This window comes from Daktulosphaira vitifoliae, unplaced genomic scaffold (assembly GCF_025091365.1).
Source record: "Daktulosphaira vitifoliae isolate Bord-2020 unplaced genomic scaffold, ASM2509136v1 Scaffold_2, whole genome shotgun sequence".
Lineage (NCBI taxonomy): Eukaryota > Metazoa > Arthropoda > Insecta > Hemiptera > Phylloxeridae > Daktulosphaira > Daktulosphaira vitifoliae.
In genome coordinates, this window is record NW_026099573.1 from 43,126,909 (window position 1) to 43,152,852 (window position 25,944).

The following is a 25,944-nucleotide window of genomic DNA, read 5'->3' on the forward strand; positions in this document are numbered from 1 at the left end:
AGAGGATCCGAATGCCCGGCAAACGGTCCATCGACAACGTACAGTCGATGTTCGGTGCCCGTTGGCACTATCTATCCAAGTCGTCCTGATTAAGTAAAATCATTGTCGATTGTAGTGTTTTTTCCCATACGCGAAGACCGTGTCGGCACGAATCAACGTTTTTCGGAAAAGTTATTAGGATAAATTTAAAAAAATTTTTTTTTGTATTTCAACCGTTTTCCTTCAATAATTAACGATATATACGACGATTCGATGGTAATTTACTTACAAACGATTTCTAATTTTAAATAGAGTAAGTCCTCTAAATTAAAGTAAATACTTTTGAGTGATTTTTCTATTAGATTTTATCTCAATAATCAAAAGTCTCTCATTGATAATTATTTTCATGTACAAAATTTCATTTGTTTTTTTTTTCTATGGATCAAACCAGTTAAAATGTTTCAAATAATTCTATTTTTACATATAATACAATAAGTTTTGCTACATCATAACATTAAAAATTATATATTCATTGCTAATTTATCGATACCAGTTCTTAACGGTTACTTCATAATGTTAGTTAATAAAAATATCATCATGTGCCTATAAATAAAACTATTTGAGCAAAATGTGTTTTCTTATAAATTTTACTCAAACTTGAACAACTTGAAAAATATTATTAAGACTGCACTTAGTTATAATCAATGATTGATATTTATTGTATAAAACAAATCATTTTGAGAGTTCAAATTAAATACTATTGGTAATATAACGCACGTTGACATGTAAATACTTATTAGAATTACCCATGTTTATTAAGGCATTATTGTTTGCGTGGAAGTGAACGATAGTAATAACATTTTTGCAGTTTGCCTTGTAATATAAAAAGTAAAAATAAACCTCTTTCTAACAAGCTGCCGACGTTCTCACGTGCGTTATCAAATGAAAAATGTACAAAAAAAAAATCACTACTAATACATACATTTAATTATTAAATGAGTAAATTCATTTTAAACATTACAGAGTGTCACGATGGTGCAACCTAAATCATATCAGTGAATAGATAAAGACTAGTGTGTGTATATATTAACACTATACACGGAAACACACGGTCGTTTTTTGTTTATGCGAGATTACGACGGAATTTTCTAGCATTGGACTGATATGGAGGACCAAAAACCGAGAAAGTACTACAAAAATAATATAGCCGCGCTAGGTCTTACCGCGGCAGCGCTGGTTAAAGGCAATGGGTCCGAAGAGGATAAAGCAGAGGATGCGAAATGGCCGTGTTTAGATAATGTAAGCACAAGTTTAACTTTAACGGAAACAGCATCCACTACTTCTAGAGACGCTTCATCTAATGCGTCCAAACAAAAAAGAAAACCTTTTTGTACGATAGGTAAGTGTCGTTTTATTTTCTACAAACAAATAAATTTAAGTAGACAGGAGATTATTGTATTTTAAAACTTAGAATTCTGTCATTTGTTTAGTTTATTAATGTGACGTAGTATCGAATAGCGAAACGTACACACCTAGTAACGTCACTAGTCACAGATTGCAATTTTATTCTATGCACTGAATACAACTTAATTTTTCGGCTATTTTACTGCATTATAATCGTGTATTACTTCATACGTCAATTTACTGACATAAACCAGTAGAATTAATGTATACGTATTCAAAATAACAATTAAAAAATTAGTTTACATATTAATTTTGACACGGTGGTGCCGTTATGCCAGTAATGAAATATTCAATTAACAGATGCACACCACTGAACTGTGCAGTTGGTTTTGTATGCGCAACATAGGCGCGAATCTTGAAACAACCGCATGTGTCATTCGCGTTTTAAATTATAACCAAGTAAAATTATTTAATCAAAGTCGATTGAATCTGTTGGATGAATACCGTAACGTGAAATACAGGCAATTTTAGCTTTGTACCTCAGATGATTATAACGATCGTGTCAAACGTTATGCAACTCATATGGATGCAATAGTAAATGCACTTTGCAACATAATAAAAAACCACAAATTAACCAAGCCGAAATCATCCAATCATTTTTCATAATTATTCCCTACATAGTAAAATTATACTTTTCTAAAGTGTAATTTTATCGTCTTTGATTTGCTCACAATTTATTACCGGTCCATGCTTATTTTTTATCTCTTAGTTCGTCTTCATTTTGTACTTTTCAAGATCATGAATGCTTAGGCAACTTTTCTCATTATTCGTTTAAACTGTCGTTTACTCTCTAAAATAAAACTGTACTATTCAAATCTATAGCTCTTCATAATATTCATACTCTCTTTCTATCGATACCATTTTACAAGTCTCAATTTATCATATTGTTTCCTTTCTTCAGATTTTCTCAATAAATTAAAAAGATAAATAAAAATTGTAATCTGATATGTATCCACATTACAAGCTCTTGTGGATCGATATATTTTTATTTCATTTAATTAAAAACAATATGCCAACATATTTACATCCTTCCCTTTGTATAATCGTTGTTCCAAAAATACGCTTGTGTTTATAACGATTTATACTAGTTGTCCAAAAATAAGTTAAAACTAAATGGTTTCGATAAGACACGCGTTGGTATTAAACATAACATTGATTTGACACTTGATCTTCGAATGAATAAGCATTTCTGTTGGGGTTTTGATGACTAATAGGTGCACTATGTAATACATTTATTAACTATGGTCAAGACAAACGAATACGCATAATTTCACCACGCACCAAGGCCACGGTGTAATAATATATTTGAACCACAATTAACTGTATCTGCCGCAAACGTTAACCGTACTGTTTCAGCTAAATTTCTACTTTTACTCGAAAACCTTCTTTCGACACACACGAGTCAGTGATAAACAGGGACTCATGAATAATCCCAGTGAGCAATGACAAATTTTTGTCACAAAAGTAAATACCGAATAGATTTCATGTCAAACAAGAAACACTTGATAAAAATAAAAAACAAATCTTAAGTGAACTCCAGCCAAGTATTATTATAAATTATACAAAAACAAATGTTTTGCATAATTTAACACGTGAAATATTAGTTATTTTTGGTCCGTTTACAGAGATTGAGATCATTAAGAATAAATAACCGAATATTATTCTTCGTTCACATTTTTGTCTACTTTGTGATAAAAAATAAAACTACTATTAATAACACTACTGTCTCAACGAATAATTGTTACCCGCTGAGTGCTTTCTGAATAATTCTTCTCGTGAGCATTATGATTACTAGAGGTCATCAAACTTGGTATTAAGTAACTCTCTATAGGCATATAATTATGTTCGATTTTTTTTTGTTTTTGATTACACCCCTGACACTGTTATGCATTAATTAATTATGTTAAATTTCTTTAATCGGTGAATGTTAATATTGTAAAATTTAATTGTTTTTATCAATAATCCACTAAAAAGTAGTTGTTAACCTTGTTCGGCTTGTCGTTATATTGCGCGTGTGCAATAGAAATTGGAGCTGTATCAACCTTGCATCCCACTACAAACAAATGAAATTACCAATTATAACTAGTTTGTAACATTAGGCCAAAGTAAAAATACATATTTATGCTTCAGATCATGACGTGATAAGGGTTAGGACTATTTTTTCTTATGTTAACATTTTTTTTAGAGAGTCTTAGTTAGATTTTTTAAAGAAATTAATTTTTCCTATTCATTATGAAATTGTTATTTGTTTAATGGTTTGGCTGGATTCTTCATAAACAACAACTTTAAACATCAAGATTATGCCAAAAAGACATTCATAATTAAGAAGTAAATATTTTAACTAATATTCTATAAACTTAGAAGATACTGTCCACCATAAGTGTTATCTTGAAAACGACACTTTAACAACTCACTGTCATAATACAATAAATCTTACGAAAGTCATCAAATTTAAATAATACAGTACAAGTATGCTTAAAATGGAAGCCTATTATTAAAGAGTAATCAGTAATGAATACGTTTGACCAATGATTAAAAAATTGCTCCTCGCTACTCGTTTATAATAGTGAATGTTCAATATTAATACCAAATGCGTTTTACACACAACTTTCCTAAGGCGAAATTAAAATTTATTGCGCAAAAATGCGTTTATGTAATCTTGCACGCCAATATCAAGGTCAGTACTACACATATTAACGTTCAATAGATTTATCACGTGGAATAAATATCGTAATTAAAAGCTTAACAAAAACTGAGTGAAGATGAGCGAGGTTTAACATTATATTTATGTGATTCTATCAATAAATAGTTCCCTATATTAAAAATAGCTTAATGGAATAATCCTTGAATACATTTGAGTGTATAAATACATTTTGTTTTGTGTGAAATAAAAGAAATCATACCTCAGACAATTTACTTACAAGAGACGAATATATATTTTTAACTATATCCAGTCCCTGTCTATTAAAAATATTATTATGTATTTACATTAATGAAATATGAAGAAGTTAATTTTACACGAATTTTTCGTAAATAGTATCTCTCAGTTTTATTTAATGGCTAAGAGTTATTTAATTTAAACCTAAAGATATGAAAAAAAAAACGTTAATTTATAAATAGCCTGCGAATATTAAAATTTATCATATAAGTATATCGTTTTTTAATTTTTTAAGTAATTTTAATAATTAATTTTTTTACATTTTATTAAAAATATTATTTATTTTTAAATTTTAAATAAAAAGTAAAAAAAAAATCTAAGATAGCTATTTTATAGAGTAGAATTTAAGAAAAATTTTAGTAAAAAAATATCTTATTAATATTCAGTAGTAAATATTCTGTAGCGTTTTAAAGTTTGTAAAAATTTGAATTTTCATGTATTATTTTACGGTATTAAACATTGAAATACGTATTGAGAAAAGGACAGAAGAAAACGCTATCTTTTCATGATTACTGTGTATACATATGATGATAATGTGTATACATTACAAACTTGGCATTAATACCATGATAAGAAATTAGATAAGGCAATTATTACTTATCACTCTCATTCAAAAGTATATTGAAAAGATAGCGTTTTCTTCTGTCCTTTTCTCAATACGTATTTCAATGTTTATAACCGTAAAATAGTACATGAAAATTCAAATTTTTACAAACTTCAAAACGCTACAGAATATTTACTACTGAATATTAATAAGATATTTTTTTACTAAAATTTTTCTTAAATTCTACTCTACAAAATAGCTATCTTAGATTTTTTTTTTACATTTTATTTAAAATTTAAAAATAATTAATATTTTTAATAAAATGTAAAAAAATTAATTATTGAGATATAGCTATAGACCTAACGTATAACTATTATTAAAAAAAAAAATCAGCTAAAAATATTAACTGGATCAAAAGTTATTTAAGTTGTCAGTGAGTGGAGGGCCACTCTGTATAAAATAGTTAATTATTCAAAAGGTTTTTTAAATTTTTAAATCAATTTTTTGAAATAAGTAAAATTAGACTTTAATTAAAATGTACTTTTAAAAATATTAGTCTTTATTTTGTTGTTTTTAAATACTTTTTTGCGATAATACACGTGTTTTTAATAAAGAAAAAGCAACCGTCACTAAATTTTTAACGACTATCATAGACTTGCATTAAAGTTCCTTTGCATATCGCTTTATGTTCTATTTAATCATTTGTTTAGTAAAAAAACAGAACAGCGTTATTCTAGATTTGAAGCAAAATTGTACAATACAAAACTACTAGGGTACTCAAATATTGACAACACGGAAAAAATCTAAAAAAAAAAAAATACTCAATGCATTGTATCTGACAGATGTTCTTAATAGATTATTTTTTTCTCATTTCTATTATTATACGTGTAAAACCCGGATGTGACGTCTTCTTAGACATGGATTTCTTTTGTGTATTTTAGAATATACTATTTACCGTATCAGCCAAACCCTCAAGAGTCTTCTCTTACGTCTGTATATGACTATGAACGTTGTTACTACTAGATTTTGTATACCTAGTCACGCGTACATTTGAAGTGATCCGGTCAGAATTACAATTGATTGTACACCGCGGCCGATGACTATGTTCATGAATCTATCGAATATATAAAAGAATCCTCAGGTGACACGACGTATGCATTTCGAATCATTAATATTTTACTGACCAACTGTTTGCCGACCAGCTGGGAACCTTGACAAACTCTGCATATTAGCTATAGACTATCGTTGTTACCGTCACTTCCACGTCTTTTTTTAAAGAATTGTCAATATTGATTGTTCCGCAAATACACAACCATTCTATTAATGAAATCCGCTCATAATATGCCTTCTAGTTACAAAGCTAATAGAAAATATTCAATGCTTCTAAGATAATCGGATTTATTAAAACCAATGGTCTATTTATGATTTAGAAAGCCTTATTTTAAAACCGCAAATTAAGAATATTATTCTCTTCAGCTTATTGCGATTAGCATTGAAGAATTATAACATGTTCAAATAATTATAGATCAATACTATTGATCATAGACAAGTTTTACTATGAATTTCATTACTGGTTTGAATAAGCCACCAAGTGATACACTTATTTGTATTCTGCCTATAGCATTAATAAAATTGAGAAATAATTGACAAATAATACTTGAAACGCTTATCAATTCGAAGGTCAATATCGAATAACGTCATGCAAATTTGCCAAGCACAAATGTCTAGCCGTCAACTTAAGAAAAAAAAGTTCCGTGTTTATTTTCTTACTCGTGTAATTGAAGTTTTATTTTGTGTAAATTATTTGAATACACAAATTTAAAATGTAGACATATGAAATTACTTTATTATATGAGTGTATGCTAGCATATACGAGTAAATGACCGGAACCTATTATAGGAAATAAAACACTTTAAGAAACTGTCAAAATCAATGAAATCATAACAAATATGTATTATTAACCAATTTACATGTTTTTTTAACGATTGGAACAGCAAAATAAAAGCTAGCGTCTCGTTCAACTATTTAAAATACAAGAAATTCTCATAGTAATAAAATAAAAAATATTCTAAAAAATAATTAAATAGTACTACAAAACATAAGAATTGAATAGCCCATCAAAAATATAAGTTTTATATTTTTAATTTTTTATAATAAATAATACTATTATGAAGCGTTTAATCAACTTAAGAAAAAATTAATTTTTAAATATGCTTTGTGTGTATTATAATATGATGAAAGTTATTAAAAAAATTTGATCAAGAAATACTGGGCTAGGAAGATTACTGCCTTTAATAAGGGTTGCTCTTATTAAGGCTAAATTTTCGGGGAACATCCAGAAAAAATTTTTTTTTTATATACCGTTTTTTTTTATTTTTGAAAATACCATTTTTTTTTATTAAAATACAATTTATTGTATTTTAATGATTATAATTTTTTTTTTATTTTGCATACCTGTTATGCTTATAATACGTTATAGACTATAGCTTTATAACACAATTTCATTAATGTTGTTGATATCAAAGATAATTTTAAAATTTAATTATTATATTACTTTGATGACCTCCGAACCAAATGTCAACCATATACTTATTACATTTTACTATTAACTTTTTTAATTTTATTTATTTTAATAAATAAATGTTTAATATATTTTGTGAAGTAATAGAATTTATGTAAAAAAATTATCGTACATAATTTTTTAAAAAGAAAACTTAAAAAATGTCATGATTATTCGATATTTATAATTCTCTAAAGGCATAATTATCAAAAAAATGATACTTTGTATAATTAAATTATACAGTAAATTTTTTAGTATCATTTTTATCAATTTTTTTACCTTGCATTTAATTTATAGTAAATATAATTTCTATCCTATAGTTAGTAAAAAAATGAATTTTCAATGAATAATGAAGAACAACTACTAATTTTTTAAAGGCATTTCACATTGAGAATACCTTGACTTAAAATAATAAGGTTTTCAATTACACTTTGAACGTAATTGGTCTTAATTATTTTATTAATTGTATAACTTAATTTTTTGAAACATTTATATTATACATAACTTTAAGATCATATAACCGATGGTTGTTTAGTACAATATTTTTATTTAAATAAAAAATGAACTTTGTAAGTATACTTTTTATTAATACTGTTATAACCAAATCATCAAAAAAATTAAATCTTTTGAACTCATCGGATATTTGATAAGTTGTTTACGACCATTTCCAACAAAGCATTTGGAAAGACAATGCGAATAAAACCTTGATTATTGGTCGTGACTCTGGAGCAGAAACATAATTTCCAAAATCTCCTATTATTGTTTTGGCTTGAAATATTCATTGCAGTGTGTTTTTCTTTAGCTTTTTCATAATTCATTATGTGAAACTCAGTTATTATTGTTGATCTTCTAAGTTTTAAGTGACAAGGTCATGGATATAAGTATTAATAGATAAATATTTCCGGTTTTATCATTTATTTATAATAATACCGAACCTTCCTTTGATATTTTATAATTATTATAATTACTAAGTATGAACTGGTCGGTTAAATGATACATCCTTAACACGATTTTGCGAGCGCCCAGTTTAGACGAATCATTTATTACGACAATATGCTCTTCTCTGATGCTATTGAAACATAACCTTGTGCGTACCATTTGTATACTTAAATGCATCGCTTAGGCTGAAAAAAATGTTTTCAATGAAATTGTTTTTGCATAACAGCTAGAGCGATTGTCGTGCTTAGTTACATACTTTTCATTTGTACATAACCCAAATCCATATGATGAAAACTCATTATAAACTATGACTATTGCCATACAAAAACTAAAATAAATACTACCGTTCGTTAAATTTTACTAAAAAATATCAAACGATTTTATTTGCTCGAGGGCGTTAATCGTATTAATAAAAAGCCGAAAGTCAAGTCAAGTTTTTAGAATTGGAAATTAGTTTTATGTTCCAATGGTATTTTATCCATTAGCATCATAAAATATTAAAACCAAATTTTATATGAAATCCTAAATAAAAAGCTGTGACGTGACTATTCATTGAGATGTGTACAACTCTAACAATCTTTAACTGCAACCGAAATCATTATTAATAATGTACAGTAATAATCAAATTTAATGAAATATAAATTAAGTTTTTAAGCACATACGCTCAAGTAACGATGGGCATACGAATGGCTTCCCTTGACCGATTACTAGTGTACCATCGGTCAGATTGCTCACCATTGTTCCATAAAATTACTACAGGACAACTAATTTCGCGCATACAAATAAAACGCTTTAATATCTGTGTTATCAGCCTTGGTAGTTATATTAGCTGTACAACCAAAAAAATTCGGTTTTAACTTACATACTAGGAATAGGTCGCATATTTTAATTTTATAAAAACCTAATAACGCATAATACCAAATTCTCTAAAATTTTGGATGACCTTCATGCAATATAAATATTTAAAACTTATTTAACACATTACAGAGAAAGTAAAAAAAGGATTCCTGAAAATTTTTCATTACAACTGGATTACAAAAAACCAGAGTTGTGTTCAGTCTTTGTTAAGTGTACAAACATTGTTTTTGACAGTGTATTGGTGGACAATTAAATGACAAGTATACTCCTTACATATAAATGTGAATGTTATTTTACATAATTTACCAATTTAAATCGAAGATTACGTGATCAAAAGTTTTAATTAAATTTAACAAAATGTTTAATGATTAATCGATATTAATAGAAATGATAATAAATATTATTTATCAGTACCTTTTTAATGGTACAAATAAAGTATTCTATACATTTATTTTGTGACTTGTATAATTTTATCCATTGCATATTTCAATTAAAAAGTATTTAATGATTCACCTGTTTCGCTTTCGTTTAACGAGACGAGGAACGGTACTAATGAATGGGGTAAACATATTTTGTAAATTAAAAGAAAGGTCGACCATGGTAACCGAATAATCGTTAAACAAAATTTAATTACTATCAATTTGATATGAAATTTAGCTGAATCTAAAAATGTTATATAACGTCATCTAATCGCTTATTATTTTCCAATCACTGAAACACTACATAAGCGTTGTATAGTCTATACAGAACATTTTTTATCTTGACGATACCATGACGGTTAAGGTATCAGACACATGCAATTAATGGTAAACCAATTTTCGATCTTGCATAACTATTAATTTCATTGATCATCATAATATCGAATGAGAACAGAGGTTAAACGACACAGTAAACGGTTCTTAGAGAATTCCTATACATTTACACAGATCGGATATTTCTTCATTATGAATAAACCGCACAAAATGTAGATTATACACCTCTAGTAGATTTTATTACTGAATAAAAACTAGTTTCGATTCGTGTTCACACGTAAAATGATCGTGGAAGTTTGTAGAAATTATCACAGATACCACTTGTTATTAGAGGTCAAAGGCACCTGTTTGCACGTAGGCAGATCCGGGAATAAGCAAGTTGAGTTCAAACTAAACAGTATATAAATCACAATGAATTTCGTAACTTGTGCATTCTCAAAATCTCTGGACCACCCGACGTTAAGATGACCGGATCAATAAAACAAATTACCAATGTACAAGTTATCAGGCGGTAGTGATTAAACCATGATAAACTTACTCAAGTTCATCAAAAGCATAAATAATATTCAACGCAGTGTGCTAAATATTATCATGTATGTAGCATGTCACACTACATATACGATAGATACACTTGAAAATCATAATTTATTTTTGTCCTCTAGGCGCAGTAGTGTATTCGAGGTTAGTCTATGCAACAAATACGGATGTTAGTTTCACAGAAAATAGAAACCACTGGTTTTCCTCTCATAAAGCGGCGTTTTCTGCTTGCTTTATAATACAAACGAGTAATCACTCAAAGTTGTGTTCATGACATTAATTTGCAGTAGAACGTTTTTTTATTCAGCGCCTGCTCTAGAGATAGAGCCTAATGTAAAACATTTTTCTAAAGCTTTCTTTTATTTTTGGCTCAGTAAGTTTCCACGCTTACTTTTTCAATTGCGATACTTAAAAATTCACTCATCGAACGCAACATACATTTTTCGTGGTAAAACATTGAAAACAAATTAGTTTGTTGATGAGAATGTTGATAAAATTAATTAAAGATAAAGCTGAATAAAAAATTCAAGTTCCAAAATTATGCAATAGAATAAGTGTTTACACAATAAATTTTAAAATGCTAATTGCCATTATAGTAATACTATGATCATGACCTATGTTGGTATCCAACTAACCATAATATGTCAAGTATCTATATCCTTTCTTTGCATGTATGCTTTTTTAAGTTTTAGAAAAATAGATTCGTAAATATTATTAAAATAAATATTAATTTAATAAACAACTAATGTTATTTAATCAGCTAAGAACATCAAAAGTCATTATCTATAATGACTGCAATCATGATGTCATTATAAATTGTACAGTCGAGAATGTTATCAATAGTTAATTGAAAATTGACTACTTCTGTCACCTAGAGAAATACTTTCAGTAAATTTCCTGTGACCTCTATTAACTATTTTAAACAAAAATTAAACTTTTTAGTATAATGCATAGAAGAAAAACAATTAATAATTTAAAAACAAATTGAACAAGTTCGTGTCAATAAATTATGGAATAACGTCATGAGTTGTGCAATTATATAACACGATGTTAGACAAGTCAGCAGAAAAATGCAGTAAAAACAATTTATTATTAAATAAATAGGAAAACTATGCTGAAAAAAATTAATTAATTAAGTGTTTTTCTCTATAAAAAATTAATTATTGTGATAATTAGTAATACTTAAAAGACGTAAACAAGTGTAAAAATTATTCCAAATACAGAATAATTATACTACCTTATTGCTTTTTACGTTTCCACCATCATGATCTTCAATTCAAGGTTTGTTGTTTGACCTATTGTAGAACTTTAAGAAAATTATTCTTTGCTATGCATTTAAAATATAATTAATTACTTTTCTATCAAAAATATAGATTGTCACGAAAAATAAAAATTGAAAAATTATATGTTACTTAAACCTTAACTATGAATTTTTGTTTTAAAATATAATTCAACTGCAAATTATACATTAAAATTTGAAAAATTAAATGAAACCCCAATATTTTTATACTTTTTTTTTTTAAACTAAAAGTTCTAGTAATTTTTTTAAAATTTTATTTTTTGTAAAATACTTTTTATAGACATATAATGTTTATACATTATTAAAAAAAACGAGTTAATATGTAATAATTTCTAAATTATTTCATATAAAATAAAAGTATATTTACTTTATTTTAAAAGTGTGAGGAGGGTAAATTATTGAAATTTGAAAGACATTTTTTCTTTCAAATTTTTTAATGTTTCAAAAACACTATTTTTCATATATAACTATCAAAGGCGTTCTCGGAGTTTTGTCTTGGGAAGAAATATACATTATACATTTTTTACTACCCCTTCAAAAATACATATTTTCCATATATTTATTTTTATCATGTGGTTCAATCCCCATATCCCTCTTAAGAACTATAAATTAAAGGTTGCCCTTTAACCTTAAAATCCTAGAGACGCCACTGAAAAATATAGTAATCTTAAATGATTTCCAATTAGATTTGTAGTTAATTCAATTTTATTTTAATTTTTAACTTAAAAATTGTTGGGTATTTGTTAGTCACTAATGCAATATAAAAATTATTTAGTTGTACATTTTTCATAAACATGGTCCTCTCTCAAAATTATTCTAGACACTAAAAATCAATTTTGGATGCAAAATTATCAAATAATCATCCAACTGTAGTTAATCAAAAAATATTAAGATTCCTATACCCCATTTGACCATGAGCGTCTATCTAAATATTAATTTAAGTAATTACTTAAATTTACAAAAAATATTAAAATCATAATAATAAATAGTAAACCATGGTTGTATGACTACCAATGAATGGGTAGCAACATTTAGATATAAATGTTCTTATAGGGAAAATTTAAACATATTAGGCTAACAACTATTTTATAAGACATTAGTTATAAAATCATATTAATTTTATTAATTTTTTTTAGCTGTAATACTTAGATGAGAAATTGTAGTTTTTACGATAACATTTGAATTAAAGATTTTCTTTTTGTGTATATGAAATATTCTTGCACAAAAATATATCCGTAGGAAATATATTCCTTGTTGGACACATTACTATAATTAATGTATGTCTATAACATATAGAAATCTGTCTATAGGTATCATTTAAACTGGGTCAATAATTATATTATATAAAATAGAATACAACACATTAAAACCGCCAACAGCTAAATTACAGTATGAAGAATATTGCACGTATAAACTTGTTCAACGATATTATCAAACAACATTTAAATAAACTCATTTACAATATCATATCATACCAAAATATAGGACATAAATAAAAACTTTGTTTTTATAGAACTGGAAGTTTATAATAATCAAAAAATATATTTTAAATAATTTATATAAATATACATAAGTAATATAAATTAAGTATATTTGTTATAATTACATAAATATATAAAAATTACAATTAAAATAATTATATCGATTCTCCAATTAATTTTTGTTTTTAATTGCTCTTAAAATAATCTATTTTTGATAATAGTGCAATATTTACAACGTTAAATAATTTATAAATAATTTCTGTTTAAGTAAAATAGTCTTTTTAAACAATAGTCAGCAATTTTCAAATGCAAGTAACTTTGAAGAAAGTCACTCGTACATAGTTTTTAAAAATGAAATTAATTCATTCAATTGAAAAAAACCCAGCATATTGAGGATGCAGTATAGTAGGGACAATTATAGATGATATCTAATAGTGATTAACATCACTATCATAAACACGCTTCGGTGCAAATATTTTTAATTTCTGTTTGGGAATGACTTATACAAGTATTAAGCTTTTATTAGATATAGGTTCGAAGGACGCAGTGGTTCTGGAATATTTTAAAAATTCACTAACAAAGTAATTTTTTGCTTTGTCTGTAGATTTCTCCTAGTAGAATTTTTTTTAATATTATAGTTCACTTTATAAGCTTTAATTTAGTTAGATTTAAAGAATCCAGACGTTCCAGAACATTAATAAAAAAAAAAATAAAATAAGTTGTTTCATAAGATCATTGCTAGTTTAAGTATTCATTTTATAAATGCACAGATTTTATTTACTTTCATAAGAAAATAATTTCTTTTGAAATATTCAAACAGGAATACCATCTGATATTTTCATTAAAAACGATTTACGAAGACTTCAATTAAAAAAACTAAAAAATTCTATTGTTTTGAAGTATAATTAATTAACTTAAGTTTGTATTATTTGATGAGAGAAATAATTTTTTTTATTAATATCGAACCAAATTTTAAGTATCATTATTTATATGGTTGTACAATTATATCAACTACTATTAAAGCATTAACACGTTTTTTCTGTAAATAACCTTGACTTTTAATCGTGTCAACTTGTTCCTCGCTGTGCTGAACCAATTTTTCTAGTATAGTTATTTAATGTAATATATACTATTTCAATATAAAGGAAGGAAACATAATGTCTTCATAGGTCACTATAGTAGTTGTAACCCAAAATATCTAAATTTAAAATTATTGATCATAAAATTGTGACTTGTATTTGTATTTTACAAATAAAAAAACTATTAATATTTTTTAATTATGCGTAAAATATTTTTTTAACTTTTAAAGAATATTACCGACAACTTGTAGTTGAAAATGTTATAGTTATGTAATCGCTAACTGAGTATAACAAGGAACGTGCCAACCATAAATTCACACCTGATGATTATCAAAACACTATAAAAGTAATCAATTATAAAAACAATTGTCACTGAAATAAATTAAAATGAATCGTTATTGTGTACGGATTCTGAATAGAAGGGTGTCTGTAAAGAGAACCATTCAAAGAAAGTGCAAGTGATAATTATGAACAATCAGAAAAAGTAATTTGCCTTGATTCAGGTCCATGCACCGAAACGCGAGCCAGTTTTCTCAATACTCGATCATATAGGTTAAGGGCAATTGTCGTGATCGGATAAAAAGCACCAACGGTATTCATTAAAAAAAATTGATACAATTTTAATTACCCATTTGATAACAAATAAATCATATTTCAGTTTTTGAATATCCATTAAAACTTTATATTGTATTTTTTTTTACTTATATAAGTAGGTATTAACATAATTCGCCAAATAGTTTTAAAGTAATTTATTTTACAATAATCCATTACAAAATTAAATCAATACACCAAATAGAGTTACTTGAAATAACAAAAAATAATCTATTTCGTTTACCTATATACATATGTTTCCAGAAAATGTATGGTCTAAGAAACAAATAATCTAAATTAACATTACAAATGATGATTTTTATCTATTTTATAATCATTTAATGATACATAATAAAACTAAAAAAATTAATAATTTTGATATTCATAAATATCAACAGACTAATTAAACTACATTTTATAATTATCCTACATTGGCAAATAAATTTTAAATCGACCGAAAATAAATTATGAAATAATTAATTTAAATATATGATTACCACAAAAAACACGTTCCAATCATAATTACAATAAACTATAGATAGTTGTAATCATAACGTTATTATAATAACGCGAAAATATATTGAAATATTTTTTTACTTAAAATTCACATAGAATTTTATATAATAAAAAATATATATTGATACACATAGGCCAATATATGTAGCCCGAAAAATATTCATCTATTTTAATATTTAAATAAACTGAAATTATAATTCTCGAATATATTAAAAATAAATTTATTTTGAAATTCATTTTTAAAATTCATATTTGAAGGCAAAAAGATCAAATTTAAACGTTGTTAAATACTGCTAATTTGCAAAACAGTGTCCATAAAAATACGAATTAAAAAAAATACTTCAAAATAAAAATATTACGGATAACCTAAATGGTCTTTAATGCTCTTTACAATTTATTTTATCTTTTACATCCTATTGACTCTAAGTCGTCGACTTGACTATAAAAAATAAAATGTGACAAATTTAATGTAAAAATAATATAAACATATATGATTAAAATTATAATGAAAATTTGACGAAAATCGTTTTTCTTCAAAATAAAAACGTACTTCTTCATTGATAAAAAACGATTATTAGTTTCAGGTTTTCATAGCTTTATACAAAACCATCCCACATTTAAAATTTTACATCATAACGTATTGTATTTAGTAATAATTGACATTTCCATTAATGATAAACATTAAGTTCATTTGTGAAATATAATTTTAGAGTGATATAGACCTACAATTGAATATTAGATTGGATTAGTTGTAATTTGCGAAATACATAATTGAACATTTTCTAGTTGTTTTTAATAGAAACTTGTTTATTTATTTATTTTTGGACGGTTTTTTGCGTAACATTTTTCATTTTCTCTATTAAATAATTCCTATATGATCTAAAGTAAACAAAAAAAATTATCCGCAAAACAAAATTTTTTCCTGTTGTGTATTATAATTTTCATTAATTAATAGCTACTTATGGTACAATTTCTATAAAAATTGTTTAGAGCCTGACATTTTAGTAACTGTTAATTGTATAAGAGGAAAAGCGAAGACAGTATACATATATTGCATTGTCATCAAGCAATAATTATTTTTCTGTTGAATTAATTTAACATCCTTAATAAGTAAAAAATTTAAAAATAAATGCCCTTAAAAGCATGATATTATGATGTACATTGTGATGCACTATATGAATCACAAAACATGAAAATTAATTTATGTAAAATAATGAATAATTTATATAAGTTGACCGTTATCATTTAGCATACGTTGCATTTTGTATTTATGATAATTTATTATTATTTGCTAAGGTAATTAACTGTTTGAGTACAGCGAATTGAAATATTACAAAATTTTTAAAAAAATGTCCTAACGGAAAGTTTCGAGTTAATTGAAAATTAATAAAATTGCAATAAATCGTGAATTTAATTCAATATGAAATTAATATTGTTCATCGAAAAACAATAACGTCAACAAGAATAATGACTTATCCTAAATTCAAGATACCATACAACTCTCAGCTAATCGAAGACATGAAGCAGACATTCGTTTCCTCTCTATAATTATATTCAGTGAAATATATCCTCCTATTTTACTCTAGAAGTTAAGTTTTCGTGTTCCTGCTGGACTACTCAAAATACTGCTCCTTTCTTTATTCCATCCTCTACTACAAATTATTTTTTTTATTCCCCCCTTTTACGATTAATTGCAAATAGTACTCCTGATTTCAATCGCCCTCTGTAAATTTTGCATTTGTGCCGTCATTTAGCCAATTTATAAAATTATATGTCAAATTTTAGTTATAAGTACGTGTATTGCTCAATGAGATTTGTGTTAATATAACATTTTCTAATATTTTCTGTTTTCCGATATTTAAACATGATAAGTGTATTTTTGTGTCTTTAGTCATTAATCTTTGATCTGCCGTTAGTTATTAATTTTCATCAATATTGTATTGTATATACTCTTATTCTTTATTATTAATTGTTTAACTAATCTGTCATAAATTGTTAGTTTGGATTAGCTACCGTATTGAGAATAAATTAAATAAGTAAATAAATAATTAATTTTAATGCCGATTTCACGAACATTTTCATAAGGGAGAATTTAAGGAATAGAACCCCTTGAAGAAAATAAAAAAATGGTAAAGGTATAAATATATGATAAAATTACTCATCTCAATAGAAGTAAAAGAAACAAACTTAATTATTATTTAAATTTTATTACTGTTCATTAAGATACTAAAAAAAAAAATGTTTATCATATTATTTTACACAATTAAATTTTTTCTTGAGTTCAATAGAAACGTGTTTGCTATTGATCTAAGCTGAGTTTCATTAAAATTACAGTTATCTGAAGACGGAACAATGTCATTAAAAACACCTACATTTAAATAGACATACACGTAAAATGTATCTGATGACTGACCTTGGCAAACGACGACATTGAAGTACTGTATGAATCTCCAAGGTACGCAAAAAGGGACTGAAAAAGAGAGTAACGCTTACCTGCTTTATGAGATAATCAATATCAGTAGTCATTATTTTCGGTATGAGTACGAGAAGTTGGTCAAGGGCAGTTGACACATGTTTATATTTTTTCTTCGTAAAAATACATTTTAATTTCCATTTTACTAAAGAACTGGGAGTTGCATCACCGCACCGTACCGTTGACCCCGAAAGTTACTACATTTACATTATGGTTACTATTAAACGACTTAATCATAAAACGAATTTATAAAACTCATCATTAAATTACTTGGAGCGTGACACGCTTAAAAGTCACTAGCAAATATATTAATTAGTTTATAAAATTGATCGTTTTTCTTCCAGTGTTACATATATATGTATATATATTAATAGAATAATGATTTTAATTATTGTAGACAATTAATTGCTAAAATTGAAAAAGTGTATATTTGTAATTTAGATTGGACATAGTTTATTTCTCGTTGCTTCATTCATTAGCCTATTGATGTATGTCGTTAAGCCTATACTTATGGTATATTCAAGTACGGTGATATTTTTTTGGTCTTAAATTATTGATTTTTTTTTAACAACATAAAGTTTATTCGATTGTTTTCAATTTTTTCAGACGAATTGACTGTTGTATTATGTTAAATCTTTTAGCAAATAGTTTAGAGTGATATTTTGAAAAAGACTTTGAAATTACAATCAATATTGTATACATTTAATCCTGTTTGTTTAAATTTCTTAAACTTCAATATTAATTACAATAATTATCAGCTCACAAAATTTATTTTTACATTTTACAATTGTCTTATGTAATAAATTAAGTGTCTGAAGCGTTTTTATTAAGCATACATATAATAGATATTTTAAGTATAATTATTAATGCTATTATTACAATTCTATGATCGTGTATTAAAAATATTTATAAAATGTATCGTAAATTAAAAATTGGGGTTCTAGAATTAAAGGAACGTATTTAACGTAAAAGTAGTGTACCACAATTATACTAAAAGGTTTATATTTTTAAAGAAGAAATTAAATTTTAACATTAGATTAAATAGAAAATGAAAATTTAATTTTGCTCTTCTGCAAAATAAGAAATTTATTGATACACTTCTTCAATCCTCGACCCTCGCAATATATAATAGAAACTTTGAACAAAATTAATATCATCGAGTATACACAATATTTATACTCAATGTTTCTAAATCGTAGTCAATTTTAAAGCTGAAGTATATATTTATATATCTTTTTAAAACAAAACATAAATTTCGATTATGAAATTAATGTACTTTCTAGTTGTTTTATCTCAGACATATCAATAAGTTAAATGGTAATTTTAGGCTTATCATAATTTTTTTTAAAACTCTTGTTATTGTTGTAAAATTTGTTTTTCTAGCTATTTGGTGAGACATTAGTCTAAAATAATATTTTTTCGTAAAAAAAATAAACAAGTCACACATAAAACAAATAATAGATAAAAATATTAGTTTTACTTAGTCAATCAACCTTAGTTTAATTCATTTAAAAAAAATATTTGATCAATATTCATTTACATCTCGTATGAAAATAATATCGATAAATTTTTGTAAGTGAAATAGTAAACATTTATTGTGACCATTATCGGCGTTAATAATAATCAGTAAAAATAACATTGTATAGCACAAAGATTATACACCGCTTTGAGACATAAAATTGTATATTCTATTTTTAATACTTAAAAATAATATTTTTACTTTTAAAACAGCGACAATACCTTTGAACAAGCAAATTAGTTTAGACGCGCCAATTCAAGATTACTATTAGTTACAGGTTTTTAGAACTACATGAAAGACCTACCTATGACCTATTTGGAAATTTTAAGTGAAAAGCAAATTTCGAAAATATACCTACGTGATCACAAGAAATATTAATAGTGTTTTATAGCAACAATAACTAGTTTAACATTAATATTTAAAACTCATTGATTTAAAATAGAGAGAATTCTTTTTCGTGAAATCAAAATGATTTAAGCTATTTGTTTTCCCAGAAGTAAGTGCTTGCATGGAACTTTAAACAATTAAATGCCAAAGTTGCTTCATGATAAAGTAGTATTTCACGCTAATCGCATTCCATGTCCAAATGAAATATAATGTTTTTTTGTTTTATGCCTTTACGGCATAAAACCACACACTTATTTCCTTGAATGGTTTCTCTTTGTGTTACTTCCTTATAGTACCAAAAGAAAACAAACCTTTAATGAGTGAAATAATCGCATTTCATGGCCAAGGATAACAGTGTCAAAATCCAAACAATTACTTCGTTGATAATAAAGAGTTATCTAAACTAGGGAACCTTTTATAACACTATACAACCAGTTGAATGACACTTAAAAAGTACTACGTAAAGTATTCCTGAAATCACTACTACACCTTATCGAATAACAGCACCTAATATTTTATTAAACGTTCGTTTAATTAAGCAATGTAATGCTTATGTACTTAAAATCAAATTGTGAAAATCGTTTTGCTTTATTTTCCTTTTTATAATGTCCTATTAACATGCATGTCGCAATGTTGGTACTGAAATTTAAAGGCCACATTTTATGATAGCACTCCTTTTGTATAAATTGGTAAGATTCACTATTAACACAGGTTGATTCCAAACAAATTGCAAATAACATTTAACTATTGTGTCAGTGTAGTAATTTAATTACTGTAATAAATTTATGAATGCCAACTATAAAATATCATAGGAAAAAGTATACCTATTATAGTTTGATAATAAATTTAAGAAATACGAAAGCGTTAACAATGTTACTTATGTGATTATATTGAGTACCTATTAAAATAACGAAAGCAAAAACAATAAAACTCATGAATATTTTTGTATATTGGGTCTAGAAGGCCTATCTACAAAAGTTGAAAACATTTCTTTTTTCAATTTTCAAATATTATATTATAATATTTTCAAGCTACTGTAGAATTCTAAATTATTTTTTAACATGATTTAAATTTCTTTTAGTAAAAGGAGAGCTTTTTAAATGCGTAACTGAGATAATATTACCAACATACTTAGTTTTTCTACACTAGTCATTTGAAAATAGACATTTTATTATTATTATTATAAATTGACACTTTTTTAAATAACTTTACATTTTTTCTTTAAAATAAAAATTGGATTGAAATGTTTTATTGATAAATATTTTCATAATTATACGTTTTTTTCAGGTAATTTATTTTTCATCCTAACGGCGTTACTTTTATTCCTTATTGGTAGTTTTACAATAATACACACACCGTTTGAAATATTAATGAATGAGGTAAGTGTATACAAATAATCAAATATAAACCATTTTGCCCAGTAATAATTTTTTAATATACACAATACATTAATTTATCAATAACTAAAGTTTTCATAATAAATACAACATAATGTATTTGGTTAAATAAATATTTATTATTAATAATGACACACAAATAAACAAACCAAAGTTCTCAATTATTAGAATAAACAATATGTAATTTTAAATATTCTTAATATTCATGATTAATTAAGAACTAATTTTCCTATAATTATAAAAGAACTAAATCTAATCATAATATTAATAACAGTTTATAGCAAACAAAAATGTTCATGAGAGAATTTCTAATTAAAATTATTTTTCTTTAGCTTATTGTATTAATGCATAATTATGTTTAAATATTAGCAATTAGAATTTTAAAAAAATGATTAAGCATTATTACTATCTTGCAATTTCGACGCATAAAGTTTAAACTAGTACTTGACATTGACACTATCACAGCAGGTTTTCCTTTGCAACTGAGCATGTTTAGAGTGCTTCTCCGTTTCGTTTTACCACTTGTATATAATAAATAACAAGAAAGAATAGACATTGTAGTAGGATTACTAATGGATCTGGTAATAACTTTATTAATATAATGATATTAGATTTTAGAATTCTTGATTTTTTGATAGATTAACTTTAAAGTTTTATTATATACCAGCCATTAGAATTTAAATTAAAGCCATAGATTTGTGTTCACAAATTATACTGCTAGTTTCAACATTTAACCCAGAGGAAACCTGTTTTAACCTTGTCGTCTGAGTTTCCAGCACAATCAAATGTAGGTTTCCTTTTTCATTCTCCTCCTATCTAAGCCTTGTGTTTATTAAGAGTTAAATAGCCAATAAAAAAAATAACATCGGCATATGCTTAATCACTTTTGAGCCTTTAATAAAATAAATGTAAAGCAACATACTTGAAGTATGTTGTTTAAAATTTAGTTTATTTAAGTTATTGAAATACACAACCAAGAGAATATAAATTGTAAGTTAAATTAAATTTAGTTTAACCAAACAGCAAATGCCAATCATTTAATAACATCATATATAGTTAGTAGACGTGTAACAATCGTATTTGACATTGGAATAATTGTCTCATGTTAATCAATGTACAAACTTATTGCTCAATAAGGTTTATAAGTTAGAATAATAATTTGTTTTGACTGTTTTTGTATGAATACATACAAAAATTTACTTTCGACGAACTTAGTTACAATTTTTTTTTTATTATAAATACTTGAACAATTTTAAATGATTTTGATGACACATTTTTATTCATAATAACCATCTTACTTGGTTTTTTAATTTTATATATTATTTTAAATCCATAACTGCGAGTAGACCTCCTGTTTAGAGGCAGCATTAACCCATTATTTGACATTTTAAATTTCTATTTTTTAATTTTTCCTACTCTCGACTCAGACGCTGGTATTATTTGAATTTTACATTTTATTAATATATTTTTAAAAAAGAAGCTTTATAATATTATAAATGATAGACAAACAATTTTTTTAATAAATACTTCATTTATATTATAAATATTTCATTTGACTCTTAATACCAATTACCCCAAAATCAATTTTTTTTGATCCGACTTTTTTGTTATCTTAAGAAATAGGTTTATTACAATTTTAACCCGTATAACATTTATATTTGTAGTTGTACATAAGTCAAAAATATTACTGTTGTCTTATTTTATTATTATTATCAGGTATTATCTTTGTTATCAAATGTAAATTTACAATCTATACAATTTTGCTTTATATCATTTATAAGTAATCATAATATATACAACATTATCAATTTACGTACATTTCATTATTGAAATTCAATACAGAATTCGATATTGGTATTGACATTTTCTAAATGTAAGGATCATTGTATCAAACATAAAATTAAACAAAATTTATTTATTAAAATATAACATTATTTTAATGTGTCACAAATAACATAATCACTAAATTATCGAGTGTATTTTACAGAATGTATTTGTATATTAGTATTTTATAATTCTAAATCACATTCTCATGTATTTTAAATTGCAGAGACTGAAAATGGTAAGGGGCTTACCTGCATATGAATGGTGGAAAAATCCTCCCGATGAAGTGTTACTTAGAGTTTATTTATTTAACGTGACTAACAGTGAACGTTTTGAAAATGGTCTTGATAACAAACTCGAACTGAATGAAATCGGTCCAATTGTTTTCAGGTAAAAACGCATTTTTGATTAGTTTGAAAGCATCGTACCTTTAATCAAAATTGTCATCATGAAATTCTTATATCGAATAATTATACACTAGGAACTACACAGAAAAAAAATCCTTGTTAAAAGCAACAATACTTTTATCAATATATGTTTAATAAAATTTTTGTTAAATTATTAGTAATTTTTAATTAGTTGAACAATTTTTTTTTTTTTTAACAAAATATTTGTTAATTTTATCCAATATTTATTCTTCAATAAAAATAATAGTTAAATTAACAAAAAAATTATAATTCATTTAACAAAAAGCTTACTAAACGTATTTTGATAATATATTTGTTGATTTTACCGAAAGATTTTTTTAATGTATTTTTACATTAAATCTGGATACACATTTACGTTTTAATTATTTAAATCGAATATTCGTTAACTTTATCAGTGTATATTGTTTTCAATGATTAATGTCCAATTCACGAAATATTTATTACAAATCATCTCCATGCCAAAATCACTAAAAAACCTTTTATAATATAATTAATCAATTTTTTACAGAGAATTATTGCGACATAGTGACGTGAGGTTCAATGAGAATGGAACCTTGACTTACGTGGCTACAAGAACAACCAAGTTCTTGCCAGAATTGACCAATGTAGATTTAAACGCTCAATTAGTACTACCCAACTTTGCGGCATTGGTAAATATCTCATAAAATATAAAAATAAAATTGACTTAATAAATGTAAAAATAATTTCAAAACAAAAAATTAATATTTGACACTTAATAAATACAATTTACTAATGTATTAATTTATTTTTGTTAATTTGAATACCGTGTAAACGTTTAACAATAATTTTTTGTTCAGGGAATGGCTTCTTACCTTTATGACGCTTCATCGTTTACAAAATATGGGTTTCAATTTATGATGAAAATGTTGGATACACAAATGTTCGTTAAAACTACTATTGATGATTGTTTATGGAACATGACTGACCCGTTAGTCCAAAAAGCTAAAAGCATGATGCCTGGCTTAGTACCTGAAGAAAACATGGGCATACTGTACCAAGTAAAAAAGGCATATGATGATTAACTGAGTAAGATTAATGATGAAATCTTGCTCCAATTTTAGATCTACAACAAATTTACAGACGAAGTGACTGTTCACATGGGGCCAGAAAATTCAGCAAGATTTTTCATGGTTGACAATTATAACGGTAGACCAAATTTTGGAATTTGGGAAGACCCAAAATGCGACAGTGTACAAGGTGCAACAGAGGGTGTTACATACCATCAGTTTATATCAAAAACAGATACGTTAAAATATTTAAGAAAAACTATGTGTCGAGTGACTCCTTTAAAATATCAGAGTAACTAATAAACTATTATATATGATGTGATTTTTAAAAAACACAATATTTACACTTAAGTTATTCTTAACTCATTTTCTTTTTAAAATAAGCTGAAGTATCAAAATCGGGCATGTCCGTGTACAAGTTCGTTTTACCGAACAACGTGTATGCCCACCCACAACTGGATCCAACCTTAGAAGACTGTTTCAGCAATCCTAAATCATTTCCGTTACCTTCGGGTCTTACGGATGTCTCCCCTTGCTACTATGGTAAGTTTGATCATTTGAGTTAACGTCAAGTGAAGAACGTCTGATCGTTTGTTCTCCATTTGTAACAATAAATCTCTACACAAAAATTAGTAAAAAATCTTTCAAAAACAATTAACTATATTCACTAAGATATCATGGTACATATATTCCTCTCGTAATAATAGCAATAACAACTCAAAAATGTAAATCATGTCAAAAATTAAAAATACTATACTTAATGAAATTCGAATTAGTTTAGCCGAAGGATTATAAAGTATAAATCAACTTAACTGTTTATCATTCTATTTTAATTGTACTTTCTTACGGATAAATACATTTAACTGAAGTAAAGTTATCAAAAAAAAACTATATATATATTTTTTTTTATGAGTAAAATATTTTTTAATAACATGAAGATATTTTAGAAATAAACGAATATAGAAAATTGCAACTTTTAACGTATAGTTTATAAATAATATTTGTGTCTATTATTAACGAAAATTACATGAGTATTCTTTCGATGAATTCACTGCACACTTTCATTATATTTCAGATTTCCCTATAGCCGCTTCTTTCCCTCATTTTCTCAACGGTGATCCATCACTGCGAGAAAATATTTCTGGTCTCTATCCTTCTGAAGAAAAACATAGCTCTTTTTTGATCGTCGAACCAGTAAGTTATTATTGTTATTTTTAATATGAAGTAACTAATTATTTATTATTTTGATATAATAAAATTTGTTTCTCTCAATAACAATATTCCACTTTTAGCTTCGATGCGAAGCTGAGAAGGTATTGGTTTTACTAAGATGTGTTTTTTTTTTTTTTT

General features: G+C 25.8%; 1 protein-coding gene across 2 annotated transcripts in view; it reads left to right on the forward strand.

Annotated features, from left to right (window-relative positions):
• LOC126899908 (scavenger receptor class B member 1-like) overlaps positions 1–25,944 on the forward strand; it is a 27,752-nt gene continuing 1,808 nt past the window's right edge. Inside the window, exons 1-9 of one of the 2 annotated variants that reach the window (XM_050675168.1) lie at positions 1–292; positions 1,003–1,378; positions 21,205–21,296; positions 23,365–23,528; positions 24,075–24,216; positions 24,385–24,585; positions 24,649–24,886; positions 24,979–25,137; positions 25,670–25,788. In XM_050675168.1, coding sequence (XP_050531125.1) covers positions 1,144–1,378; positions 21,205–21,296; positions 23,365–23,528; positions 24,075–24,216; positions 24,385–24,585; positions 24,649–24,886; positions 24,979–25,137; positions 25,670–25,788 — 1,350 coding nt within the window. In that variant the 5' untranslated portion in view covers positions 1–292; positions 1,003–1,143. The remainder of the gene's footprint in view (positions 293–1,002; positions 1,379–21,204; positions 21,297–23,364; positions 23,529–24,074; positions 24,217–24,384; positions 24,586–24,648; positions 24,887–24,978; positions 25,138–25,669; positions 25,789–25,944) is intronic. The other variant, XM_050675169.1, reaches the window with a different exon arrangement.